This window comes from Acipenser ruthenus, chromosome 5 (genome assembly GCF_902713425.1).
Source record: "Acipenser ruthenus chromosome 5, fAciRut3.2 maternal haplotype, whole genome shotgun sequence".
Taxonomy (NCBI): domain Eukaryota; kingdom Metazoa; phylum Chordata; class Actinopteri; order Acipenseriformes; family Acipenseridae; genus Acipenser; species Acipenser ruthenus.
The window spans coordinates 37,861,308-37,887,081 of NC_081193.1; the positions used below are offsets into that span (position 1 = coordinate 37,861,308).

At 37.8% G+C, this 25,774-nt stretch overlaps 1 protein-coding gene across 2 annotated transcripts in view; it reads left to right on the plus strand.

Moving 5' to 3' along the window:
- LOC117403345 (tubby-related protein 4-like) overlaps nucleotides 1-25,774 on the plus strand; it is an 81,740-nt gene that overhangs the window by 18,475 nt on the left and 37,491 nt on the right. For both annotated transcript variants that reach the window (XM_034005423.3, XM_059024143.1), the window contains exon 3: nucleotides 21,377-21,505. In XM_034005423.3, coding sequence (XP_033861314.1) covers nucleotides 21,377-21,505 — 129 coding nt within the window. The remainder of the gene's footprint in view (nucleotides 1-21,376; nucleotides 21,506-25,774) is intronic.

A 25,774-nucleotide genomic window follows, 5' to 3' on the forward strand; every position in this document is an offset into this window, starting at 1 on the left:
GTTTCCCGTGTCAGTGAATACCCGCACCCTCCCACACGTGCCTAGTGGCAACATCCAAAAGCTCTTCGGTAATAGTGAAGTCTGCATCAACAACAATAGATAACTGAGCGATATCACTAATATCTGTGCTCACGTCAACAGCAAGAGAAAAGGCTACAGAATCGCTTGCTTTGGCAGTGAGCTGATCTTGAAGATCGGTAGCCAGGTCATCCACTCTTTCAGCCACGGTGTTTCTTGAAAGATTGACATTGGGAAAACACACTCTTTTTCTTAGGACAGACTATTTCTGTGACTTTAAGCATGCAGTCTTTTACAAAAGCACCCTCAGAAAAAGGCTTTGACAACTTTGCGATTTAGCTCTGACACAAGGTAACTTGCCTTTACTGCCGCATTACTTTCACATTTTGCCTGTTTAAACATGTTCTGCTTTAAGTCATGGGTTGTTTTTAATTCGGCCACTTTTTCTTGTCTTTGCTTTCCTTCAAATTTGATATATTTTTCTTTATTTGGTTTCATAGTGGCACTTTACATTGAATTCTTTTATCACCACATTACTTCCCTTACATACGAAGCAAATTGGTTTTTCTTGCTGTTCTACAAAGAAATATTTAGACTTCCACCTTTCCTGAAACAATCTGTCTTCCTTCTCGATCTTTCTTTTGTTGGACATTTTGAGAGTTTGAGTTTTTTTATTTGGTTTGTTTTACTACTGGTGTTATCTTTTTTGAGTCAGTACAATGTGTAATGGAAAACACGCCTTAAGCACCAAGCGCGAGATATGATTGGCTGTCTCTCTCTCTGTCTTCTGCTTCTTTGTCTCTGAGTTTCCTGCTACTTTTCTAATGGCTGATGGGATTTGGAGTTCTTGCTTGTAATAACCCAATAGACGCAAATTTCTTACAGTGTAATTGGGCTGGGCCAAATTGTGGGGGCCGGATAAAGTACCTCTGAGGGCTGTATTAGCAAGGCTGGGCTAGATGTCACTGCAGAAGAGTCATGGTGGGCATAGCAGTGTTTAAATATAATGTGTTTTAATACATTGGATTTACAGCCTAGCAAACATACTGCGGTCAACTGTTGAAATTCATACCCATAAATGCAAAATTCATCATTTGCTAGTCAGATCATTTTCAGCCCTGACAGTTTAAAAATGGTGCTGTTAATGAATTCTGTCAGGTTATGATTGATGCTGTAGCTCATTGGCATGATCTTGATGCCTTTATGTGACAAAAATGTGCCCTTTCTCTGTAAACTATTAATAGACTGTATTCACAAAGCATTAGCAGGCCAAAGAATGCATCCACTGCATTTATTGGAACATTACATCTTTATGAATGTAGCTCATAAATGTGTATATATATATATATATATATATATATATATATATATATATATATATATATATATATATTATTTTTAATCCATGTACTGTGTTATTTAATCACATAAAATTAAACAACCCTTGTAAGCAACGCTCCAGATAAGTTACTAACCTGCACAAATCTGTTCGTAAAGTACATTTTCCCTAAGGCCTTGTATCAGTTTGGCAGTAAACGGTGGCTAGGGGATAAATGTTTTTTGCACTTCACATGTACTGTTGCAGTGGTGAGAGATAATCCATGGTATTTCTGGAGTGTTATACAGGGACATCTTTAAAAGGTGTGTTTACATAAGGCTGCTGTAGTTAATTTAAAAAGGGGAGGTTTTTTTACTTTTATGAACTATTTAATTTGAGAATAAACAAAACAATGTTTAACTTGAACTGCTATTTGGCATCCGTTGTTTTGTAGTTAATTCACTTGGGTAAAGTAAGGCCAACACAATGCATTCATTACTCCTGAGATATTTTTCTACTTTGACATGTGTGCAGGTGCAGGTGCAGGTGATCAATGAACAGACGGACAATTATAATCCAGGTGCAAAGGTTTGTTTAATGATATTCTCATGTCCAGTGCCTGACGGCAAAACAAACAGTAAACAATAAATGATGTTAAGTATACAGCAGTGTGTGTTACTTAATTTGTAATCCCCGGATTTGTCCCGAAATAATAGTCCAGTTTTTATTATACACCCACGCAAAACACATACACAAGTCCGATAGTGTGTGAATTAGTGCTAGTGGTGCAAATACAATTATGTGTGATACAAGTACAGTGCTGTTCCGGGTTTGTGCTGGCCTCTGGCGACAGCTCCAGAACGTGTTAGCTGTCTAGTGATAACAAGCAACAAATAGAACAAACAAACACTCACGATACCGATACACAAAACACAGGTCCTTCCGAGTCACTTTTCATTAACCAAAATGAAGGAACAGATTACATCGCTTCGACCCCTATGCCGTCACTCATGACTCCTTGGTAAACGATTGCAGCCGCTCCTCCAATCCGTGGCTGCCACATCATTTCCCTTTCGGGTCGATGAGTTAGTGTACGGAAGCTCCGCCCCTTTTCTAAATTACTGATTTCCTTTTAATCCTCGGAACGAAGTGCCAGGCCAAGTAGTCCAGGGTACTCTGTTCCTGTTACTTGGCGCCATCACAGGTCGGAAGGGAGATTTACCACCAAGAATCATTGTCTTTCTGTCACAGAAAGGTGTCCCTAATGGAGGCAAATCCTAGGGAGGAACTACCCTGCTACAGTCTATTAAAAGGAAATAATGTCAAGGTAATCTCTGCAATTATCTGTCTTCCTGTCACACATTTTGTACTACAGGTTGTTATATTTACTACTATTTGTTATACTTACTGTAAGGCTTTATAAACACCACTACTACTACTAAAACCAACCAATATGTTAAATTGCACAATAAAAGTCCTGCAATATCTACTAGAGAGCTGTTTATTATAAAACGTGTTACACTACAAGACAGCCACGTATAGGTGCAGTTGTGGGGAGAGGAGGGGAAGAATTAGAATGTGGCTATGGACAAGTTCTGCAAGTACAGTATACTCATATGGTACCGTTAAAGGTGAAACAACTTCATTAATAAAATAAGTCACTTCTAAGCAAAATTTCCAACTTATGGGCCTTAGTCCTTTCTCATAAAATATCACACATTAAGTTAGGACAAGTCTATGAAGAGTTATTTTTACTGCCCAGACTCCATCCCAATGCTGTAAACCAGACTTAGTGTTAGTGCTTGGAACTGCACACTAATTTGTTACTGGAAAACAGTTGTTCTCCAAATAGATGCCTTATTGTGACCACACATTCACCTGGACAAATACCAGAGGGAGAGGAGGGAATTTATTCACAGTTGTTAATAACATGTCAGAACATGCTACTGCAGGCAGTGTGATTACCCCCCAATATAATAGCTAGAGAGGGTTCAACTCTCAGTATCAAAATACAATGCAGCAGGTTGATTAATTCACACCATTTTGAATACACTACTGCATTGGAAGCAGTTGTTCAAGAACAGTCCTGACTCTTGATGCCAATTTATTGAAAAGAATAAATAAAACATTAGGACTACTTTAGCAGGCTTGGGAAGTGCTGTATTAAGAGTAAGGTGTGTCAGGGGGCAGCCATGAATTTACTTTTTTGAGAGGGTTGAGAAGGAGTGTCAACAATCAAAAGCCATCCAGACCTAGCCTTGGTGCATAATGTCGGCCCATTCTATACACCTCATCTCACAATCTCACATCGTGTACAATGACAAACTGCCGTCAGATTGGAGGGGCTTGTCATAACTCCTGAGTACTACTGTAGACTGACCCCGGTTATCTAAAATGTGGACGTCCTACACCATTCAAAATTCAACTCATGTTGCCCACAGTACTAAACAACAAAATGACAAGACTTTTTGATCTTGCTAGCACTGGATGTGTTTTAATAGTTTCTGTAGCTACGCAACTTAGAATCGAGGCCCACGCAGCAGAATTGCTTTTCCGTATGTGGAAGATGATTTGTTGATACAGCTGCTACATAAATGTCATCTCTTATGCAAATGTCACTATATACTGTAGCACATACACTTGCATGAAAAACTGTTGAGTCAATTATTTCATCACAGAGGAAGGTAATTAAAGTGTAGGAGGACGTGGTCTTCATTATTCAGCGCAGAGACTCCAAGCTGATCACAAAAAAATCCTCCACGGTAAATTTTATTTTGAATCCCCCTGTGAGGTCTCCTTGTATATTAAAGCACTTCCCCCTGGTCAGTGGCATGCTTACTGCCTATTATTATTATTATTTATTTCTTAGCAGACGCCCTTATCCAGGGCGACTTACAATCGTAAGCAAATACATTTCAAGTATCACAGTACAAGTAATAATACAGTTAAGAGCAAGATAAAAAAATTGGATTGGGCAAATGCCATTTGGAGGCTCTCCGCATCTGAGGAGGGAAATACATATTTATTTTTCTGGGGCTTTTAGGGGGTCATGTGACTTTTTTTTGTGTGTATATTGTCACTCCTATTGAACATGTAATTTTAGATATTTGCTGTAAGGGTGTTGTTCTCTTAGAACATGAAAGGGGTTGAAGCCACTCATAAACAGCAATCCAGGTCATTACTGTACTATTTCAGTATGTCATTGGAGCTTGTTTTAATGACAACTGCACAATGGAAAGTTTATTTGTAGACACCTTTTTTAACATTTCAATATCACTTTAAAATTGTAGTTATTTTACACTATAGCCTACTTGGTACATTATTTCTGTGACATTTTTGTCCAACCCACACACATTTAAAAACATTTTTAAAAATCTGTCATCCTGCAACTTGTTTGGTCATACAGTATATGGTCAATTATCAGTGGTCATTAATCTATCAAGTGAACATGTCAAAAACCTACAGTTTAACCAATACATGTTGTTTTGAAGTGTCCAAAACTCTACAGAGGTACCTAATTGCTTTTTTATGTTTTTTTTTATTTTATAAAAAGACATTGATGAAAATTTGTATTTGTCATCCATTTTCTATTTGTACTAGATGTTCCTCTCCTGTGTGCTGTTGACGCATGTTGTTTGCTTGGTGTACTATTCCTTTTTTTCTGCTTTGTCAAAGGAGACAGAGTGTTCCAGACATGTTATGTAGGGGTATTGTATCTACTGTAATCCTCTTCTGAGTCACCATGGGCACAGACAAGGCTGTTAGTTTGAGTGTGGCAGGCTTCTTCAGAATCCAGCATTACATTTTCCTAAGATTGTCTATATTTACAAATTGCATTGAAAAGGACTTGAAAAGTTTGTATTCCAGACAGTAATTTCTTCAGTTTAAGATTCTTTAAAGCTAAGGGTAGGGGGGGGGGGGGTTAGATGAGCGGCTGGCGGCAGTGGCAAAATGTTATTCTTTTTATTAACCTTAACACACACACACACACACACACACACATATATATATATATATATATATATATATATATATATATATATATATACACACTACCGGTCAAAAGTTTTAGAACACCTCCATTTTTCCAGTTTTTATTGAAATTTACGCAGTTTAATGTCTCAATGTACTCTGAAATTAAAGCATAGAACAAATAAACAATTGGAGATAAAAAATAAATTCATGGAATCCTTTTGTTTAACAAAATGTAATCTAAATTTTTGACTCATCAAAGTAGCCACCTTTTGCAGATATAACAGCCGAACACACTCGTGGCATTCTTTCTACAATGGAAATCAAATATTGTTCGGAAAGTTCTTCCCAACACTGTTGCAGAAGTTCCCACAAATGTGTTACACTTGTAGGTTGCTTTGCTTTCACCCTTCTGTCCAGTTCATCCCAAACCAGCTCAATGGGGTTTAAGTCTGGAGACTGTGCTGGCCATTCCATGATTTGAAGCCTACCGTCTTGTTCTTTTCTTCTAAGGTAGTTCTGACATAGCCTGGAGGTATGTTTTGGGTCATTATCTTGCTGTAGGATGAACCCCTGACCAACTAGGCGTATACCAGAGGGTATTGCATGGCGCTGCAAAATGCTGTGGTAGCAGTTTTGGTTCAGGGTGCCACTCACTCTGTGCAAGTCGCCGACTCTGGATCGAGCAAAAGAGCCCCAGACCATCACACTTCCTCCTCCATGTTTGACAGTTGGTGTCACACACCGAGGAACCATCCTTTCGCCTACTCGACGGCGTATAAAAACCCTGCGTGATGAACCGAAGATTTCAAATTTTGATTCATCGGTCCATAAGACCTTCTTCCAGTCTTCAGTAGTCCACTGGCGGTGCTTCATGGCCCAGGCAAGCCTCTTTTTCTTATTTTGCCATCTTAGCAATGGCTTTCTTACTGCCACTCGACCTGTCAAACCTGCAGCTCGAAGTTTTCTCTTCACAGTTGAAACTGAGACTTGCTTACTTCGACCAGTGTTAAGCTGTGCTTGAAGCTGTTGTCCTGTGAGCCGCCTATCACGCAAGCTGTTGACTCTCAGAAACTTGTCTTCTGATTCTGTTGTGGCTTTGGGTCTGCCAGACCTCTTCCTGTCAGAGTTTCCTCCAGTTTCCAAGTGCCTTTTGATGGTGTAGGAAACTGTACTCACTGACACCTTGGCTTTCTTTGCAATTTCTCTAAAGGAAAGACCTACACTTTTAAGGGTTATAATGGTCTGTCTGTCTTCTTTGTAAATTGCCTTTTTCTCGCCATTATGAGAGCAATATACTACTTCCTGCAGTACAATACTGTCCAAATAATGCTTAAGAGGGTGTAGTAACACAGTCTGTTCCAACACTGCTTTTATACAGACAGAGGGTTTGTAAGTAATCAACAAACGTTGGGACACCTGTAGGAATTGTTAGCATCAACTTTCAAGGCTTAATTTACTTCCATTGCTGCAGAACAGCTGTAAGTTGTTAACCCATTACTTGTTCCCTGAAAAAGGCCTTTTTGTATAACTCTGAAATGTACATTATTTTTCAGTTTTTGGTAACCTAAACTTTTTTTTTTAACCTCTGGCAGTTTACCGCTTACCTTTGTACCATTTCAGGTTATTCACTGGACTTGAACTGCTTAAATTTCAATAAAAACTGGAAAAATGGGGGTGTTCTAAAACTTTTGACCGGTAGTGTATATATATATATATATATATATATATATATATATATATATATATATATATATATATATATACACACAGTGCCTATAGAAAGTCTACACCCCCTTTCAAAATGTTCATCTTTTGTTGCCTTATGGCCTAGAATTAAAATAGTTTTTTTTGTTTCATTTATCTACACATCCTACCCCACAACTTCCAAGTGAAAAAAATATTGTAGAAATTTGTAGAAAATTAATTAAAAATAAAAACTGAAATAGCTTGATTGGACAAGTGTCCACCCCCCTTGTAATAGCAATCCTAAATTAGCTCAGGTGTAACCAGTAGCCTTCAAAATCACACACCAAGTTAAGTGGCCTCCACCTGTGTTAAATTGCAGTGATTCACATAATTTCAGGATAAATTCAGCAGTTCCTGTAGGTTCCCTCTGCTGGGTAGTGCATTTCAAAGCAAAGACTCAACCATGATCACCAAGGCGCTTTCAAAAGAACTCCAGGACAAAGTTGTTGAAAGGCACAGATCAGGGGATGGGTATAAAAAAATGTCAAAGGCCTTTAATATCCCTTGGAGCACAGTCAAGTCGATTATTAAGAAGTGGTAGGTGTATGGCACCACCAAGACCCTGTCTAGATCAGGCCATCCCTCCAAATTGGATGACCGAGCAAGAAGGAGACTGATCAGAGAGGCTACCAAGAGGCCAATGGCATCTTTGCAAGAGCTACATGCTTTTATGGCCAAGACTGGTCAAAGTGTGCATTTGACAACAATATCCCAAGCACTCCACAAATCTGGTCTGTATGGTAGGGTGGCAAGAAGGAAGCCATTACTCAAGAAAGCCCACCTTGAATCCCGTTTGAAGTATGCAAAAAAACACTCAGGAGACTCTATAGCCATGTGGCAAAATGTTTTGTGGTCTGACGAAACTAAAATGGAACTTTTTGGCCTAAATGCAAAGCGTTATGTTTGGCGCAAACCCGCGCATCACCCAAAGAACACCATCCCTACTGTGAAGCATGGTGGTGGCAGCATCATGTTATGGGGATGTTTCTCATCGGCAAGGACAGGATAGAAGGGAAAATGAATGAAGCAAAGTACAGATAAGTCCTTGAGGAAAACCTGCTGCCCTCTGCAAGAAAGCTGAAACTGGGACGGAAGTTCACCTTTTAGCATGACAACGACCCAAAGCACACAGCCAAAGCTACACTGGAGTGGCTAAGGAACAAAAAGGTAAATGTCCTTGAGTGGCCCAGTCAGAGCCCCGACCTAAATCTAATCGAAAATTTGTGGCATGACTTGAAGATTGATGTCCATCAACGCTCCCCAAGGAACTTGACAGAGCTTGAACAGTTTTGTAAAGAAGAATGGTCAAATATTGCCAAATCTAGGTGCACAAAGTTGGTAGAGACCTATCCCAACAGACTCACAGCTGCCAAAGGTGCTTCCACCAAGTATTAACTCAGGGGGGTGGAGACTTAGCCAATTATGATCTTTTAGTTTTGTATTTTTAATATATAATTTTTTTCTCAATAAAAACTTTTTTCCCCTTAACAGTGTGGAGTATGGTGTGTAGATAAGTGGAAAAAAATCCTCATTTAAATGCATGAAACTCTGAGACACTGACACAACAAAATGGGAAAAAAGTTCAAGGGGGTGTATATGTTTTATAGGCACTGATATATATATACAGTACTGTGCAAAAGTTTTAGGCAGGTGTGAAAAAATGCTGTAAAGTAAGAATGCTTTCAAAAATAGACATGTTAATAGTTTATATTTATCAATTAACAAAATGCAAAGTGAGTGAACAGAAGAAAAATCTACATCAAATCAATATTTGGTGTGACCACCCTTTGCCTTCAAAACAGCATCAGTTCTTCTAGGTACACTTGCACACAGTTTTTGAAGGAACTCGGCAGGTAGGTTGGCCCAAACATCTTGGAGAACTAACCACAGTTCTTCTGTGGATTTAGGCAGCCTCAGTTGCTTCTCTCTCTTCATGTAATCCCAGACAGACTCGATGATGTTGAGATCAGGGCTCTGTGGGGGCCATACCATCACTTCCAGGACTCCTTCTTGTTCTTTACGCTGAAGATAGTTCTTAATGACTTTCGCTGTATGTTTGGGGTCGTTGTCATGCTGCAGAATAAATTTGGGGCCAATCAGATGCCTCCCTGATGGTATTGCATGATGGATAAGTATCTGCCTGTACTTCTCAGCATTGAGGAGACCATTAATTCTGACCAAATCCCCAACTCCATTTGCAGAAATGCAGCCCCAAACTTGCAAGGAACCTCCACCATGCTTCACTGTTGCCTGCAGACACTCATTCGTGTACCGCTCTCCAGCCCTTCGGCGAACAAACTGCCTTCTGCTACAGCCAAATATTTCAAATTTTGACTCATCAGTCCAGAGCACCTGCTGCCATTTTTCTGCACCCCAGTTCCTGTGTTTTCGTGCATAGTTGAGTCGCTTGGCCTTGTTTCCACGTCGGAGGTATGGCTTTTTGGCCGCAAGTCTTCCATGAAGGCCACTTCTGACCAGACTTCTCCGGACAGTAGATAGGTGTACCAGGGTCCCACTGTTTTCTGCCAATTCTGAGCTGCTGGCACTGCTGGACATCTTCCGATTGCGAAGGGAAGTAAACATGATGTGTCTTTCATCTGCTGCAGTAAGTTTCCTTGGCCGACCACTGCGTCTACGGTCCTCAACGTTGCCCGTTTCTTTGTGCTTCTTCAAAAGAGCTTGGACAGCACATCTGGAAACCCCTGTCTGCCTTGAAATTTCTGCCTGGGAGAGACCTTGCTGATGCAGTATAACTACCTTGTGTCTTGTTGCTGTGCTCAGTCTTGCCATGGTGTATGACTTTTGACAGTAAACTGTCTTCAGCAACCTCACCTTGTTAGCTGAGTTTGGCTGTTCCCCACCCAGTTTTATTCCTCCTACACAGCTGTTTCTGTTTCAGTTAATGATTGTGTCTCAACCTACATATTGAATTGATGATCATTAGCACCTGTTTGGTATAATTGTTTAATCATACACCTGACTATATGCCTACAAAATCCCTGACTTTGTGCAAGTGTACCTAGAAGAATTGATGCTGTTTTGAAGGCAAAGGGTGGTCACACCAAATATTGATTTGATGTAGATTTTTCTTCTATTCACTCACTTGCATTTAGTTAATTGATAAATATAATCTATTAACATGTCTATTTTTGAAAGCATTCTTACTTTACAGCATTTTTTCACACCTGCCTAAAACTTTTGCACAGTACTGTATATATATATATATATGGCTGCGTCATTTCTTGACTTTGTTTTGAAAAAAAGCTTAGAGAATCTACCCCTTTTAAAGTGCAAATAGTCAAAACCCTTAACTTTTCAAAATGTCATGACCATTTCTAAATGCCCTAAGCATAACTTTATTAACAAAATCCTACTGTTGCATTGTTAATAGTATTGATTACAGTATTTGAAAATCCATTCCATAGCAAATTTTTGTCTGTGGACTGGAGAGAAGTGTATTGTCACCTTCAAGTCTGCTAGAGATCTCTTAGGGTTGCTATAATTTATTGCATTGGGTGACTAAAAAAAGGCCATGCAGAGGGGTTATCTGGGTTTTAAATTATCGTAACAGTTAACACAATGTTGAGCTGCATATTAATAAAGGTATTGTAGAACATTTCTGAATATGAATTGAAATGTCAGATGAGATCATCTGCTCCATTTGCAGTAAGACTGAGACATTTAACATCTAATCTTTTATAGGATACTGGTTTTTAAATACCTATACCACTCGTAACAATAATTATATAAATGTACCGATACCTGATTACTGAGATGAAGAAGAGGTACAGTATATTTGGGAATTACCTGTCTAGATTTGATTAACATGGATATTTGTTATGATGTTCTATTCCAAATGTGGTGGAAATACTGTAATATTGTGTTTATTCTGTAGCTCCCACAGATGACAAGCCCCCATGTCAGTTTTCAATACTCATTTTAAAGCTAGCCTGTGTGCTGTTGCTAAGAGTAACCACCCAGCTGCTCATTTATTTTGTCAATTTCCATGTAAAAAATTGGCTTTTTTTGTTCAGATTTTCCATCATATAAGCAATTTAGACAATTTTCAAAACAATGTTAGCCTTATTTTTAAAAATACACATGTTTTTTTTTTATTGTTATCTATATTATTTCAATAGAACTTAAATAACAAAATAGCAATTTGTTTACAATTGTAGCATTATAACAATATAAATCGCAAAATAACAATTTTTTTTTCCAATGGCAGCATTACTTAAGTATAAATAACACACACACACACACACACACACACACACATACATATATATGAGAAATTCAAGAACGAGAAAAGAAGAGAAAAGGCCATTCGGCCCACGTGTGCTCGCTCACTTTGGTGCCAGCATGGCCCGTTAGCTCACAGGAGAGGAAAAGCAAAAATAAAACCCTTACCAGGTTAGTAGGGGAAATGAAATCTCTGGGAATCCATGGCTAGACAGACTGCCCTTCCTCCAGGCAGCTATCTAAAGGTCTTATTGTGGTTATACAATATTGTTCATGACAGCATCCAGTCTATTCTTTAAGGATCTGATAGTCTCTGCTTCAACAACTTTATCCAGCAGCCTTCTCCAATGGTTCTCCACCCTTTCTGTGAAAAAAGCTCCTTCTCCCCTCAGCTCAGAATATGCTCTTCAGCTTCTACCCGTGGCCCCTGGTTCTGTTCTCTATGTCCTGTGCTCCCTCGCTTTGGTGCCAGCATGGTCTGTTAGCGCTCAGTAGAGGAAAAACAAACAAACAAAAAAACCTTAACCAGGTTAGTAGGGGAAATTAAACCTCAGGGAATCTGTGGCTAGACGGACTGCCCTTCCTCCAGGTGGCTAGCCAAAGTCTTATTGTGGTCACAGAGAGGGTTATACAATGTTGTTCATGACAGCAACCACTTACTGTACTACAGTACAGTAGATCTGCAGTGTTAACTATAAGTGATTGACACGTATTGCCAGGACTGTTCTAGTTTTCCCAATCAAGGTAAAATGACCCCCAAAGTTAGAAAGCTTGAGATCTATAGCAGAAGCTTTACTGCATTCTCCTGAGTTTAACTCTCCTGTTGATACTTGCACTTGTGACTCCGTGCAGAGGATCTTTACTACACACTGTGAAGCCTTATCAGATGATTTATGGGCAGTCGTTGAGATGCTCTATTTCCAGATGAGACAGCTGAAGATTTGTAGGCCAGCCAGGTAGGAGGCCTGTACTATTTATGGTATTGCACTGCAGCTCCAGTGGTACTGTCACAGAGAAATTATATCTCTGATTTGGTTGAAAATGCTTATTAACCTTTTACACACCCTGGGGGCATTACATGGAAATGGCAAGTTTGTTGACTATAAAAAGGTTATGATAAATATCTTTAAATAGTCTTATGTTCTCTTGTACGATTTAGACCTATAGGGGTCTATTCATAAAGGGTTAATGCCTGTTGAAATGAGAAAACAGGAGTACGTGATTGGATTTCGTACGCCTATTTAATGGTAGTTGCTATTTATAAGAGATAATTCAGATTAAAGCAGGGAATCAATCGGGCGAGTTTATGTTTATGATTCAGTGAAAGTTTCATGCCGCATTGCACACTGTACACAGAATGGTTTTGCTAGCATGGTACGCCACATTTTCATTTAGAGATATCTCTAAATAACTTCCTGTTAATTGAGATATCTCTAAATCATTTAGAGATAGCTCGAAATGAACAGGACGTAATTTCAAGATATCTCTAAATGACTTCTTGTGAAAATGCTGTATGTTTTGAATGGAACAGGAAGTTATTTGGGGATATTACTAAATGATCAGGAAGACCTTTTGAGATATCTTAAATTGAATTTCAGATATCTGAAAATGATTAAAATACCTCAAAAACATTTTGAGATATCATAAAATGATTTAAAGATATCTGAAAATGTATATTAGATATCTAATTTAAAGCTCCATTTAAATATATCTGGAAAATCATTTTTAGATATCTCTAAATGTATTTTATATATCTTTAATTGATTTAGAGATATCTATACATTAATTTGAGATATCGCTAAATGATAATTTGGCTTGCCATAGTACCCCACCATTTCTTTTTTTTTTTAAGCTAAAGATATGCTTACTTATTTTATAGTTTTGGCTGATTTGGTCAACCTATACCCTGCTGGGATAAGCCATTCTGTAACTATTTTATTTTTATTTTTTATTATTATTATAATTTTTTGGAGAGCATTATACACCATTGGGGAATTGTCCTGCTTTGCACGAAACACCTATCCTTCCTTACTGTAGCCTGGGATTAATCCTAATAAAATACAGCTGTGAGTTATCCCAGCGAGGTACAGTATAGATGATTAATGATTTCCATTACACGAGAGTAGATGTTAAAACTTCATGCTGATTTGAACTCGGCTCTCGCCAAGATAAGCACCAACTAAGACGTAGCTTTACAGTAAACTAATGTGATCCATATGTGTCTCCATCCATTTACGTTTCCTTCCATATGATGATGTAGATATCCTTCTGTCTGGTGTTAATGGCTGAAGTGTAATGCTGGCTCCAGGGATCAGCTTATTTTGCCTCCCTGGCGCATCAGCACACACAACGGCTGCGATGCTGGCTCCGGGGATCAACCAAAGTGCGGCCTCCCCAGCGCATCAGCATGACAACCGTCTGGATTGAGCTAAGTAGGGTACATCTCTGGGGTTTTCAAGTGGGCACCTTCCATCCTCAGTGTTTCGTCGACTAGCCCACGACACCTCAAGAGGGCTCGACGGTGATTCTGGCGTCCCAGCATCACCCCCCTCCGTCCCCCACTCAACTCAGCCCAGCATATTAACCCATTAGTCTGCCCAGTCTGGTTTTTAAAGTCATATACGTTTCTTAATGGCAATCTACTGTATCCTGTGAGGAATACCTTGTAGTCAGTTTTGCATATTTGTCAAACAACTACTAATTGTTGACTGAAGTAAATCTGCTTTTTTCAAAATTTTCTTGCAATGAAATAATGATAGCAAATGTCAGCCTTACACTATATGTATGGAGAAGGGGAGGAGAGCTAAAAGATGATCTTTTGTTTCTGCCTGTACCATAAAAATGGTGTAAAAAAAACAAAAAAAAGTTTAGACACTACAGAAGCTATTGTTTATTAGAAAGACCATTTTTATTTCTTTAGTCTAAACCTACTGTCTGACCTTTAATTACATATTGCAGCATACAGTATTCAGGTGTTAACCTGCGAAGCCTTAAAATGCTGCTGAGCTGGAATGAAGATACTGCTGTCCCATGCATGCTGGTGCCCCTTTGTCCACCTACAAATCATGAAGGCTGCTGGACTGTCCTGCGCAGCGATTTTCTCTAATTGAGTTCAGCGGTTGATTGATGTCATGTCAGAAAGAAACTACCTCTTAAACAGCAGTTCCTGGGCTGCACCATAATAAACGCTGTCATTGCTCACTTAGTTTATGGCTCACAGACAGGAGAGATGCAAGCATAGCTTGCCTTTGATTATAAACTGCAGCTACGTATGCAAGATGCAGAAATTTCAGCAGCCAGTGTACCCCCAAGTATTCGGTTTTGAAAAACCCTTTTGGGATTATCCCGGATTCCCAGAGTGAAGGTTTTCTGCAGAAGATAAGAGTTTTAAAATTAATCATGAGTGAATGTACAGTGTTAATACTGAATTAATCCTGGGTCTCTACTCAGTCTTGACTCGAGCTAATTGCACAGTTTACACGGTAGGTGATTTACTGTTTCTTTTTTGTGATAATGATAAAAACGCCTAAGGTCATTATCCTCTTTTAAGTATCTAAAGCTTTACAGGGACGTGCAAGATCACACAGGCCTAACTACAGTATATGGCCGTGATGCTACCAAACTCTGCTTAACACAATAGTATTTATAGTACTTTCTGCAGTAGATAAAGCTTGGTCATGCCAATGATTGTACTATGTATGTATTACTACAGTGTGATATTCAACTTTAACCAGTTCACAAAATCTCAAGCTTTTACAGTACTTGAGCTTGAATACAACATTTGTCAGTAGGGCCTAATATGATGTGATAAGATTATATATTTTTTTTAAATATTACCTTGCTAAATTAAAAAACAATCTGTGTAGCATTACCTTTATTTTCATAAGAATCAAATTATTTTTGCCCTTCAGAGTAACAGACTTTTGTAAATTGTAATGCTTACTGTGAGGAAAAGACCTTCAAGTGTGTCACGTGACTGTGAAACAATAGGCTTCAGATGACTTGTGTGTAACTCCACTTTTAACCTCCAGTTTTCTAATCACAAGGACTGTTGTTGACCAAAGCATTTATGATTTCCAGCAATATCAGTGACTTTTGATGGTACAGCATCCTATCAAAATAATGCTTTTTGACAACTATTGGATCAATCTTTAAATACAGTAGAGCAGAAATGTATTGTGGTTCAACAGTATATACAGACCTTTCCCTGCTTTTGTAGCAGTGTGCTCTTTCTCCTGTAGCATTTTTCCCCTCAATCTCAATATCCTTATCACATTCGTGCATTGCCACTTCATTCCAACCCTCAATTTTTAGATCGTTAACCTCGTCTTCCTGATCTCTAGCTGTTTTGGTTCACACAGTATTTACGGTCATTCTCCATTATATTTATAAAATCTTTTTTAACCATACTGTAACTTGCCATATGTTTTAGACTTGCCCTTACTTTTCTTTATTTTAATATGCTTGTGTCAGTGGTTTCCGACATTGTGGCCAAAAAATGCTGAGTATGTAACAAGTACACCATTTTGGGCATATTCCACAACGTTTTTCTATATTTGGAAGAATACTGCTCCGTTATTGAGAACAGCACTGAAGGATACTGGGCAAGAACAGAAGGCGGTTCTTAAGTATTACTATCATCTGCCCTTGATTACTCTAGGTAAGTTAAAATTACTCTTACGTGAGTCTTGGCATCTCATGTCCAGCCCCCTTATCTCCCATTCAAAGCCATTCAAACAGCAGGCATGGAGAACCTGTAATTCATTTAAGTTTTCAATGATAATATTTTTTGTAACCAGCTTTGATATTTGGAGGAACCTTGATGTTGTTCTTTTTGATCCCTGTATCACTTACAGATTTCAAAGTATGCCCTGGAAATCCTCATACGAACCCCTGTTAATTTGTGCTGAACAGATTTTCAGTACTGCCTGTAGAAGTACTGTAAAGCTTCACTGCCTGGATCTGTTAGGATTATGCATTCTTGAATATAGTAATTTGAATTGACTACATTGTACTGTAACCAGCTGCAGATAGAAGAACCCATTCCACAGGACATGTTGATTGGCATTGTCTGCAGTCAAGTCTCTATTACTGTAAATCTGGATTAACCACGGCTGAAGGATTAAATGGATCTGAAGGAAACATTTTAACTTCAACTTCTGGCCTGTTGGGATACCAGGTGGCCAGTGGTATTTGTCTTTTGTGTGTTTGCAGTAGCCTTGGATGAGTGAAATCTGTGGCAAGTTTTTCAAACTGTTTGCCGTAGGTAACTCCTGACCTTTTTAAATGTACTCAGCACGGTACTCATTCCGATTACTTGGCTATTTTCTTGGTGCCTAATGAAGATGAAGAAAAGTGTTAGGATTGACATGGTTTGATTTTAATATATATATATATATATATATATATATATATATATATATATATATATATATATATATATATATATATATATATATAAAATTACAAAAGCATGCTACACATTTATTTAAAATAAAATAAAAATACTGGTAAGTAATGTTATAATACATGTATTTATGTATCTGCTTTGCTTGTTTTTTTCTCACAACTTACAGTACCAGGACCGCTGTTTTTTATCTGGTGAGATCTAATGTGGTAGGTCCAGGGGAAAAAAAAGATATTCAGAATATACAGTAGTGTATATTACATTGTACAGAACTGTCGGCAGATAGTCTTTAAAAATAAATGTAAAAACAATTAAAATTGCACTGATACAGTTCTTAAATTGGTGACGAATAAAAAATAACTGAGTGTTTGTGTAATTTGTAATTTTATTGGATGCAGAGCTCCAAAGACAACATTTACCCGCTAGATGCTTTCAAAACAAGTCAAATTTTGCTGGAAAACCACCAATCTTGTCAGCACTGATCAAGGGGGAGTAGCCTAAAAGTCACATGCGAGACACATGCATTACCTTTTAAATGTTAACTCAAGTTTAACGTACACATAAAATGTGAATTTGTATAATTTGTTTTAGAAAAATCAATATTTTAATTGGCATTTTAATTGTAGGACTACACCACTGTATGTAAGGTTGATGGTACCGCCAGCATATTTTCCTTCAGCCTTCCATAAACAACATACTGTAATGTTTGATGCTATACAGCCATCCCTTTTAGAATTTTTTTTATTAGGAAATGATTCACACACTATGAATCAGTAAATATGTATTACTTGTCATGATGCATGTGCATCAGTGACAAGGAAATGTTTAGAGATGCTCATATCCTTCTCAAACCATGAGTTGTTTTGCTGTGTGCTACAGTGGAAATGTAAGTTTCCGTGTCCATGTCAAGCTGTGTTTTCCGCTTCACAAATCACTTGCTAGTAGCTTGTCAGGAACTTTTCAAAGTAATGTGTAACTTTTTTCAGTCTTGTCAAATTTTAACATGGCATACTTTGAAAAGTCATGTAGTACTTGATAAAATAGACAGGGCATATTTCCCTGATAGACCAGTGTGTTAATCCAGGAGCTAAATAAGACTGTCGGGATACAGGGATGGTGACGTGACCTTCCAGCTGGTCGTGCTCATCATCACTGCTGGCTTTTGGTGTCAGATTCAATTTGATTAAATAAGAACCAAACTAAATTTGTATGACAAAAGAGGGGCAAGATAAAAAAAAAAAAAAAAAAAAAAATAGTTCACATGGCTTGTCGACCTGTATACTGTATGAACATAACAGCTTTTTCTTTTTCATCTTTATGTGAATTCTTAATAATTTATAAATGCTGCCTTTTTATTTAATGGACTAGGGAGATTTTACATTTTGGGGAATAATGTCTAAATATTAAAGTTCTTTTAAAAAGCTTGTGTGTGTACTGTATGTATTATTTTGTATTTGTATTTGTTGTATTATTTAAAACGTATAGTTTAGTTTGTAATAACACAATACTTGGTTATTATTGTTTTGGCCATCGTGCCGTTTTCTTTGTATTGTTTTGTTTATTTATCATTAAAACGCGCAAGCAGCGCATTCATACCTCAGCGCTGTCTGTGTCTGTCTTCTTCCGGGTCTGATGTCACACCACCCAGCAAACCTGCCACAAAGCTATACAGTTTTTAGCATTTCGTAATGTGTCAAATTCAAAATATATTTTACACACAAATAGCTTTGGATTCATAACTCAGTATGACACCTTTCCATGACTACTCTATGATCAACTAATGGTGTTCATTGCATCACTGAAGACTCATATGGGGGATTATGTGTAAGGCTATAATTTTTTTTATATAAATTTAATTGTTGCCAATTATTTTTATTAGTTTCTCCCAATTTGGAATGGCCAATTATTATTTGAAGCTCAGCTCACCGCTACCACCCCTGCGCTGACTCGGGAGGGCAAAGACGAACACACACTGTTCTCCGAAGCATGTGCCGTCAGCTGACCACTTTTTTTTTTTCACGCTGCGGACTCACCATGCAGCCACCCAAGAGCTACAGCGTTGGAGGACAACGCAGCTCTCGGGCAGCTTCCTGGCAAGCCCGCAGGTTCCCGGCCAGACTACAGGGGTCGCTGGTGCGCGGTGAGCCGAGGACACCCTGGCCGACCTAACCCTCCCTTCCTCCGGGCGGCTCTCGGCCAATTGTGCGTCACCCCCTAGGAGCTCCTGTCCAAAGGCTATAATTTTGGCATAGTGATTTTTAATACATTTCACTGGCAATTTGCAGAAAACAAACAAAAAAATGAATTCACAGAAAGGTCACCAAATAATGTAGCTTTAGCTACATCAACATACACAAGAGCTTTTAAATAGTACACCAAAACCAATAATATAAAGACTATTGCTTTTGACTGCTGACAAGTTTAAATGTTACTTTAGAGTACAAAACTTAGTTAAAGGTCTTTTCACACCAACGTAACATTCTTCTTTTTTTTTTTTAAATACTGTACGATGCAGGCTTTCACACCGGCTGCGCAGCGAAACAGACGGTGTCTGAAATAGACTGTGTTCCTATATCTGGGCGCATCCGACGTAAATGTGCATATATATACACAATCAGCATGTCAAATAATTGTTTTTATTACCGTGTTCAAAATGAAACGGTATATATTTTTTCTTCAATAATAAGAACGACATGTTTAAATTGGTTGTTTCTGAGCAGCCTACAAAGCACTGCCCCTTTAAAAATAAAAACAAAGTTTGAAAAGTCAGATCACACAGACAGGCACCGTGTCTAAGAAACGGGGCATCAAAAAGATCAGAAAAAAAAGACAACAAAACAGATAAACCTTTGTTTTATCTACCGTTTGCAGGAAATAAAAAAAAATATGTTCAACAGCAGTCTGAAGTATTTTGTTTAGCAGTGTTCAGTTTTAGAGAAAGTTTTTATTTTCAACAGACTAATTGGGTACACTACATTGTATGAAAAAAAGATTCAAGAAATAAAATGTAAGTATTAATTAATATTTATTGAAGATGTAAGCTCACTTTTTTGTTTAAAAAAATAAATTAACAACTGCTGTATGTATGTGAAGATCACAACCGAGAGTTTAGATTTACATGCTCGCTCAGCTACAAAATATAAATCTAATTCGCTGATCTACATAGCTACACATAAATGCTGCATGCATACACAACCAGACAATTTACAGATACTTGCATATTTGTATTTTCAATGCATGGCATAGTGCATTTTTAAAGGAAATAAAGGATGCGCCTGACCAAATGTGTTTTTACATCCATTTCCAAGATTTCACTGACTTTTGTTCAAATTCATGATTTCCGTGACCTCTGTGACGAAATTGTAGCCTTAATTATGTGTATCTACAGTATCTGCTTGACCATGGTAACCAGGCTCATCAGTGAGGCTGACTGGTTGCTGTATGATACCCTTGGGTGTATTTTTGCTGGCCATGAGATGACTTCGGGTCCAAACCATACAGAATTATGCTGAAGACAGATTCCTGAGGTTGCTGCGTTTTTATACTTTGTGCAACCATGTTATCATTATGAGTCATATGACCTGACCAGATAGTGTTCTCTACCATTGTGCAAGGGCAGGCCCAATATTTGTTGGTTACTATTGGTCCCTAATATATCAAGACTTCAACATTCTAAATATGTACTGTAGCTCATATTTTGTTTGCAAAGGGAGGAAGGACTATACTTTAGCACCTACTGGTCAATCAGATACTCAAGTGTTTTTAGTAATGACTTTTCACAAGGATTTACACTTTCTGAACAAAATTCACATGCAGAACAAAAAAAAAGGAGAATACAGTGCTTGATAGAAACTGAACAATGTGCCCCCAGTTTCTAAGAAATAAAATCAGGCTTACTATACTTGACTGGTATACAGTAATTTGCTTTTGAATGGAGTATTAGTTTGGAGATTGAGGGTTGTCATAGAAACAAATAAGTCTATGAATAGTCTTCACAAGTTCCTTCGTGCACATGTAGTTGGAACACTTAAGGCAAGCTTTTAAAAATGGAGAGGAACGTGATGATCTTGCTGTGTGTTATAAAAGAATAACTGTTCATTTGATTCAAAAATTATTTCAATACAAGTCTGGGTGACAAAAACACACCCTGAAACCTTTGTAGCCTTCTTGCTTTTTTTTAGGGTTTTCATAGCGTTCTCCAGTTTGTTTTTTTGTTTGTTTGTAACCCTAAGGTCTGATTAAAAAAAGGAGTATGGCTTTATGTCCCTGATTGGGATGTAGCCTAGCTGCTTTAAAGAATTGATACTCTTTTCATCAGTGAAAATAGATCTTCATAACCTAGAATACACTTTATAATGTATGGATGTCTGTGAAAGCTTGTAACTTGTATAACTTACAAACTATTTGTTGGGTGTTTTAAAAATGTGTACATGCCATTATGGCGGGGAAACAAAAGCACCACTGCAGATTATTGTATACAGTAAAAGTGTTCCCCAATACAACCAAAACTGTTAATACTGTAGCCCTATGAGCATACCCATTTATGAGCCAATGCAATAATAACGAATAAAAACAAAATCATTATAAATATACCACCTTGCTGTGCAGTATCTAGTGAACTGTATTATGCTGTTGAACCAACATACTGTAATATGTGTTGTGTGTTTCAGGTGGTGCTGGTCCGATGGAATGAGCCCTTTCAGAAGTTGGCAACCTGCGATGCTGATGGAGGGATATTTGTGTGGATCCAGTATGAGGGCAGATGGTCAGTGGAGCTGGTGAATGATCGAGGAGCACAGGTAAGCTCAAAATGTAGTCTCCAAAATGTCTACAATAGAGAGGTAAACATGCCCTGAAACCTTTCTAGCCTTATGATTCTTTGGAGATACAAATTATTCAGACTTTTATTCAGCTGCTCAGTGTTTGTTTTATAAGTATGATTCGCACAGGACTACAAATCAGGTGTCCTCAGAGTTGGTCAAAAGTAGAGGATGTCTAGTGACTCAGCAAAGATGGTAGTGCAGTGAACATTAAAGATGACTTTGGCTCATCAGTTAAATCACTGTGTATAGCCACATCTTCAAGCAGTCGTAGTAGGCCTTCTAGTACTTCAGGTTTGAGAGCCTCTGGAACCCTGTCGTCTTTTGTAACCCAAACAGATTGCTTAAAGCCTGAAATAATATGGGCATTAAACGTAATTAAAAACCACTACTCAAATCATGTGAATATGATGTTTCAGCAGTTGTTCCCAGACAGTGAAATAGCTGAATCATTTTCTTGTGGAGAACGAAAATGTGCTTGCCTTTGTTATGATATTGCTCCCTATTTCAAGTCAGTGTTATCTGAGCAAATCGGCAAAGCAGATCAGTTTGTGTTGTTATATGATGAGAGTCTGAACCATAAATCTGAATCTAAGCAAATGGATGTGCATGTGCGTCTGTGGTAAAATGGCAAAGTAGCCACAAGATATTACGGGTCCCATTTTTTAGGCCATGCTGATGCCAACACCATGCTTAAAGTTTAGTACTTATGCTGAAAAAATCAATCTATGCAACATTCTTTAGCTGTCTATGGATGTCAAAATGTAAACTGGAATTTTTTTTGATTTGCTTCAAAATCAATTAAAAACAGACAACGTTGTTAAAAATTGGGAGCTGTGGACTATTGTTAATGAAGCTTTTAGGGATGGTTTTCTTGCGTGTAATTGGGAAATCACCAAACTACTATCCAGTATGTATTGGCTGTTCAAAGATACCCCTGCTAGGAGGGAAGATTATACCACACAGGTAGTTTTCCTTTTAAATTTTGTCAGCATAGACTAGAAAATGTTCCGGTAGCAGAGAGAGCACTTGAAGTTTGGCCTAATGTCACTAAATATGTTAAACAGGGGAACGAAAAAAGTGCGCTGATCCGAAAACAAAATCCTTTGAAACAGTGATGTACAGTGACAACCTGGCTACTGCTAAAATCAGTTTTTTTCTGTCTGTCGCTAAACAATTTGCACCATTCCTTACTGCCTACCAGACTGATAAACCTATGCTGCCTTTCCTTTGCGATGATATGCAACGTGTTATTAGAGGACTGATGCAAAGATTTGTTAGATGTGATGTACTTAAAGAAGCCACAAGGTAGAATTGGGCTTTGTGGCAGACAGCGTTTTACAAGATATGTCAATAGCCAAAAAAGTCAGTGAACTTAAAGTGCTTGAATTTAAAATGGAACACAGAACTGTGCTGGCTATGATTGTGGAGAAATTACTAGAGAAATCGACGATCAAACATGCTCTTGTGAGCAGCATGTCTGCCCTAGTTCCAAGGCTTATGTCCTCTGCTAGAGATAAGGGCTGCTAAAATTTGAAGAAAATTTTGAAGATCTTAGTGGATGCCAAAAGAGTAAGTGTGACGACATACTTCGCCAGTTCAGAGATTTGATGGAAGTACAGCAACAGAGTCACCTGCAAGATTCAAAGAATATGAAATGAATGACAGAGTTGATGTCCTTCTGTATGAACACATGGCCAATAATCAATTTTTAACAGATTTGTGGAAAGGTATTCAAAACTTGCTGCTTAGGCAAGACTAGGCAAATGTTGAGCGAGGGTCTTCGATGAAAAAGGAGCGTGAAGTTGAAAACCTGCACAAGGAATCGGTAGTATTGCAGCGTATTATCCTCGATCACATTCAGTCAGTTTGTGGCATACTAAATGTGCAAATCACAAAACAGCTTTGGCACTTTGCGTCGGGTGCTAGACAAAAGTAGATGGCACATCTCGAAGAAGAAAAGAAAAAAAAGGAGCAGCCATGTCAGAAATGAAAATCGGTGATGGATGCGATAGAGGATCTCAGAAAAAAGAAAAGGAGAATGGAAACGCACATTGCCAGTGGAATAAAATCGGCTGATGAATTTGCTGAGAAAGCAGAATCAACAGGACACTTGATGTGGATTAGTAAATCCAACAGCATGAGGAGAACTGCTGAAGAAGAAGAGTGTGACCTCACTTTCCTTCAAGATAATGTTGATGAACTTCTGCAAACATAAAAAATTATAAGTAAATAGCCAGGTAAGATTGTCAGTTAATATTTTTTTAATAGAATATACAGGTGCACTCCACTTCTAACGAATCCTGTTAGAACGGAGTTCCGTTTACATATTGAGGGGGTATGTCCCTGCCAAACAACATGGGTTTTAATGGGGAATTACTCTGGTTAAAACAGACTTGTTTATAACTTATATACTGTTTAATACATACAGTTTTCCTGTTCCACAGGCAGGTCTTTTGTGTTTAATACGTACAGTTTAATACATACAGTATTGTTTAATACGTACAGTTTTCCAGTACGACAGGTAGATATTTTTCGCAAATAAGGTAGGGTTGTGCAATGATACCGATATATCGGTATATTGCGATATTCAGCAGGCAAAACAATAACCGGTATTTTTGGTTAAACTGATTCAGGGAAACATCTACTGGAAAATGTTGGCTATTATCTTGCAAGATAATCACTTCCAGTGAGAACTCGTAATGCGAGCAGTGCTAACACAAAAAGAAAATATGGTAGAAGCACACAGAGATTTTGAGCTTCTTAAATTCTGCAAAGCAAAGTCACATGTGTGGAATCATTTCCTAATAAAAACGTCTAAAAGGGATGGCTGTATAGCAGGGGTACTCAATTACATTCTCTGGCGGGCCAGATAAGGCAATGTCCAAACCTTGGGGGGCCACAAGGCGCTCAAGATGTGTGTACTGGTGGGGGGTTGTTTAAATGGTCATGAAAATCTGACTATCCAATCACACTTTGCATATAGTAGCAGAACTTTACAACACTACACTGGCACCAATCAACTCATACATCTCAGAAATAACTACTTACAATGCCATTTAATAATTGGATTATGCCATTTTCCTGATATTTTTCTGACAATATTCAATGACACCATGCAAACAAATAATTATACAAATCCCACTGTAATGCTATTAAAACAGCATGTTATTCATTTTAATGTTATTAAAACTAGAAAATGTTCTGAAAGTGACTGTGCAGCAAGCATTCAAGTTAACTAATGAACGCACGTCAATTGGTCACTTTATTTATGTTGTATAAGTATCTTATTAAGTATCTGATTAAATGTGTAGCACGGTGTCTAAATATGCATGTTCTAACTCCAATGTGTTTAAATGTAAATGAAAAGTTTCTAAATTAAATACATAGCATGACATTAACCAGGGAAAATAAATTTAAGTGCATGTCCAACATGCCATCTTTGAGAGGCGTGGCGTAGGTACATTTCTTACTGTTTTTTTAAGCCCAAATGAAAGATCTTTGACAGGCTTGGTTTCTTCTTCCAATTTCCTGTGCCTGAACAGTTATCGGTGGCTGCATTACTATTTTTTTCCTAAAAATACTTAGTTTATCATATGAAAAATAAAGAAAATATAGACATATGCACTTAAGTTTTTCATGTATTTCTATAATAACGCCAAACTGTTTTTCATTTTAAAACATACAGCAGCCCCACTCCCCAGGCCTTTCTATAATAAACTGTAGACAAACATCTGGTGTTTTGCAAGATTAAATAAAAAAAATTGCTCTGACACCAGGTCAAACGTAATAGGTTAATTAATCATATACCTTCATACAATACCTAAGCTAAAGTACATTGCTAACGTATTTAAATTAAATGAATACAAAAACTACTTTCACTTTCATGTTCTAATCACATGCTGCCCAATTCCAAGCTAAATCGAACGAAATTAATTTCCTATTTATCCTAAAACTATATGTAAAACTGTAATATTCCAGAATAGGTTGTGAAGGCTTTACTTAGCTCCACTGAATTAACTGTAAAGCAGAGGATGTCAAACTTAAAATTATACACTTTTTCATGTGTGTATTTCAGGCAGTAAAAGTACAAAAGTAGACATCGCTTTTTTCTATTTTTTATCCCTGCCATTGTAGTTTCTTCGCAATAAACAAAGTGACAAATTGCATATTTTCATAAAGTATTGTAATAGCATTACTGAGTTGTTTTTTTTTTAAGCTGTACACACAAGTAAAAACTGTCAAACT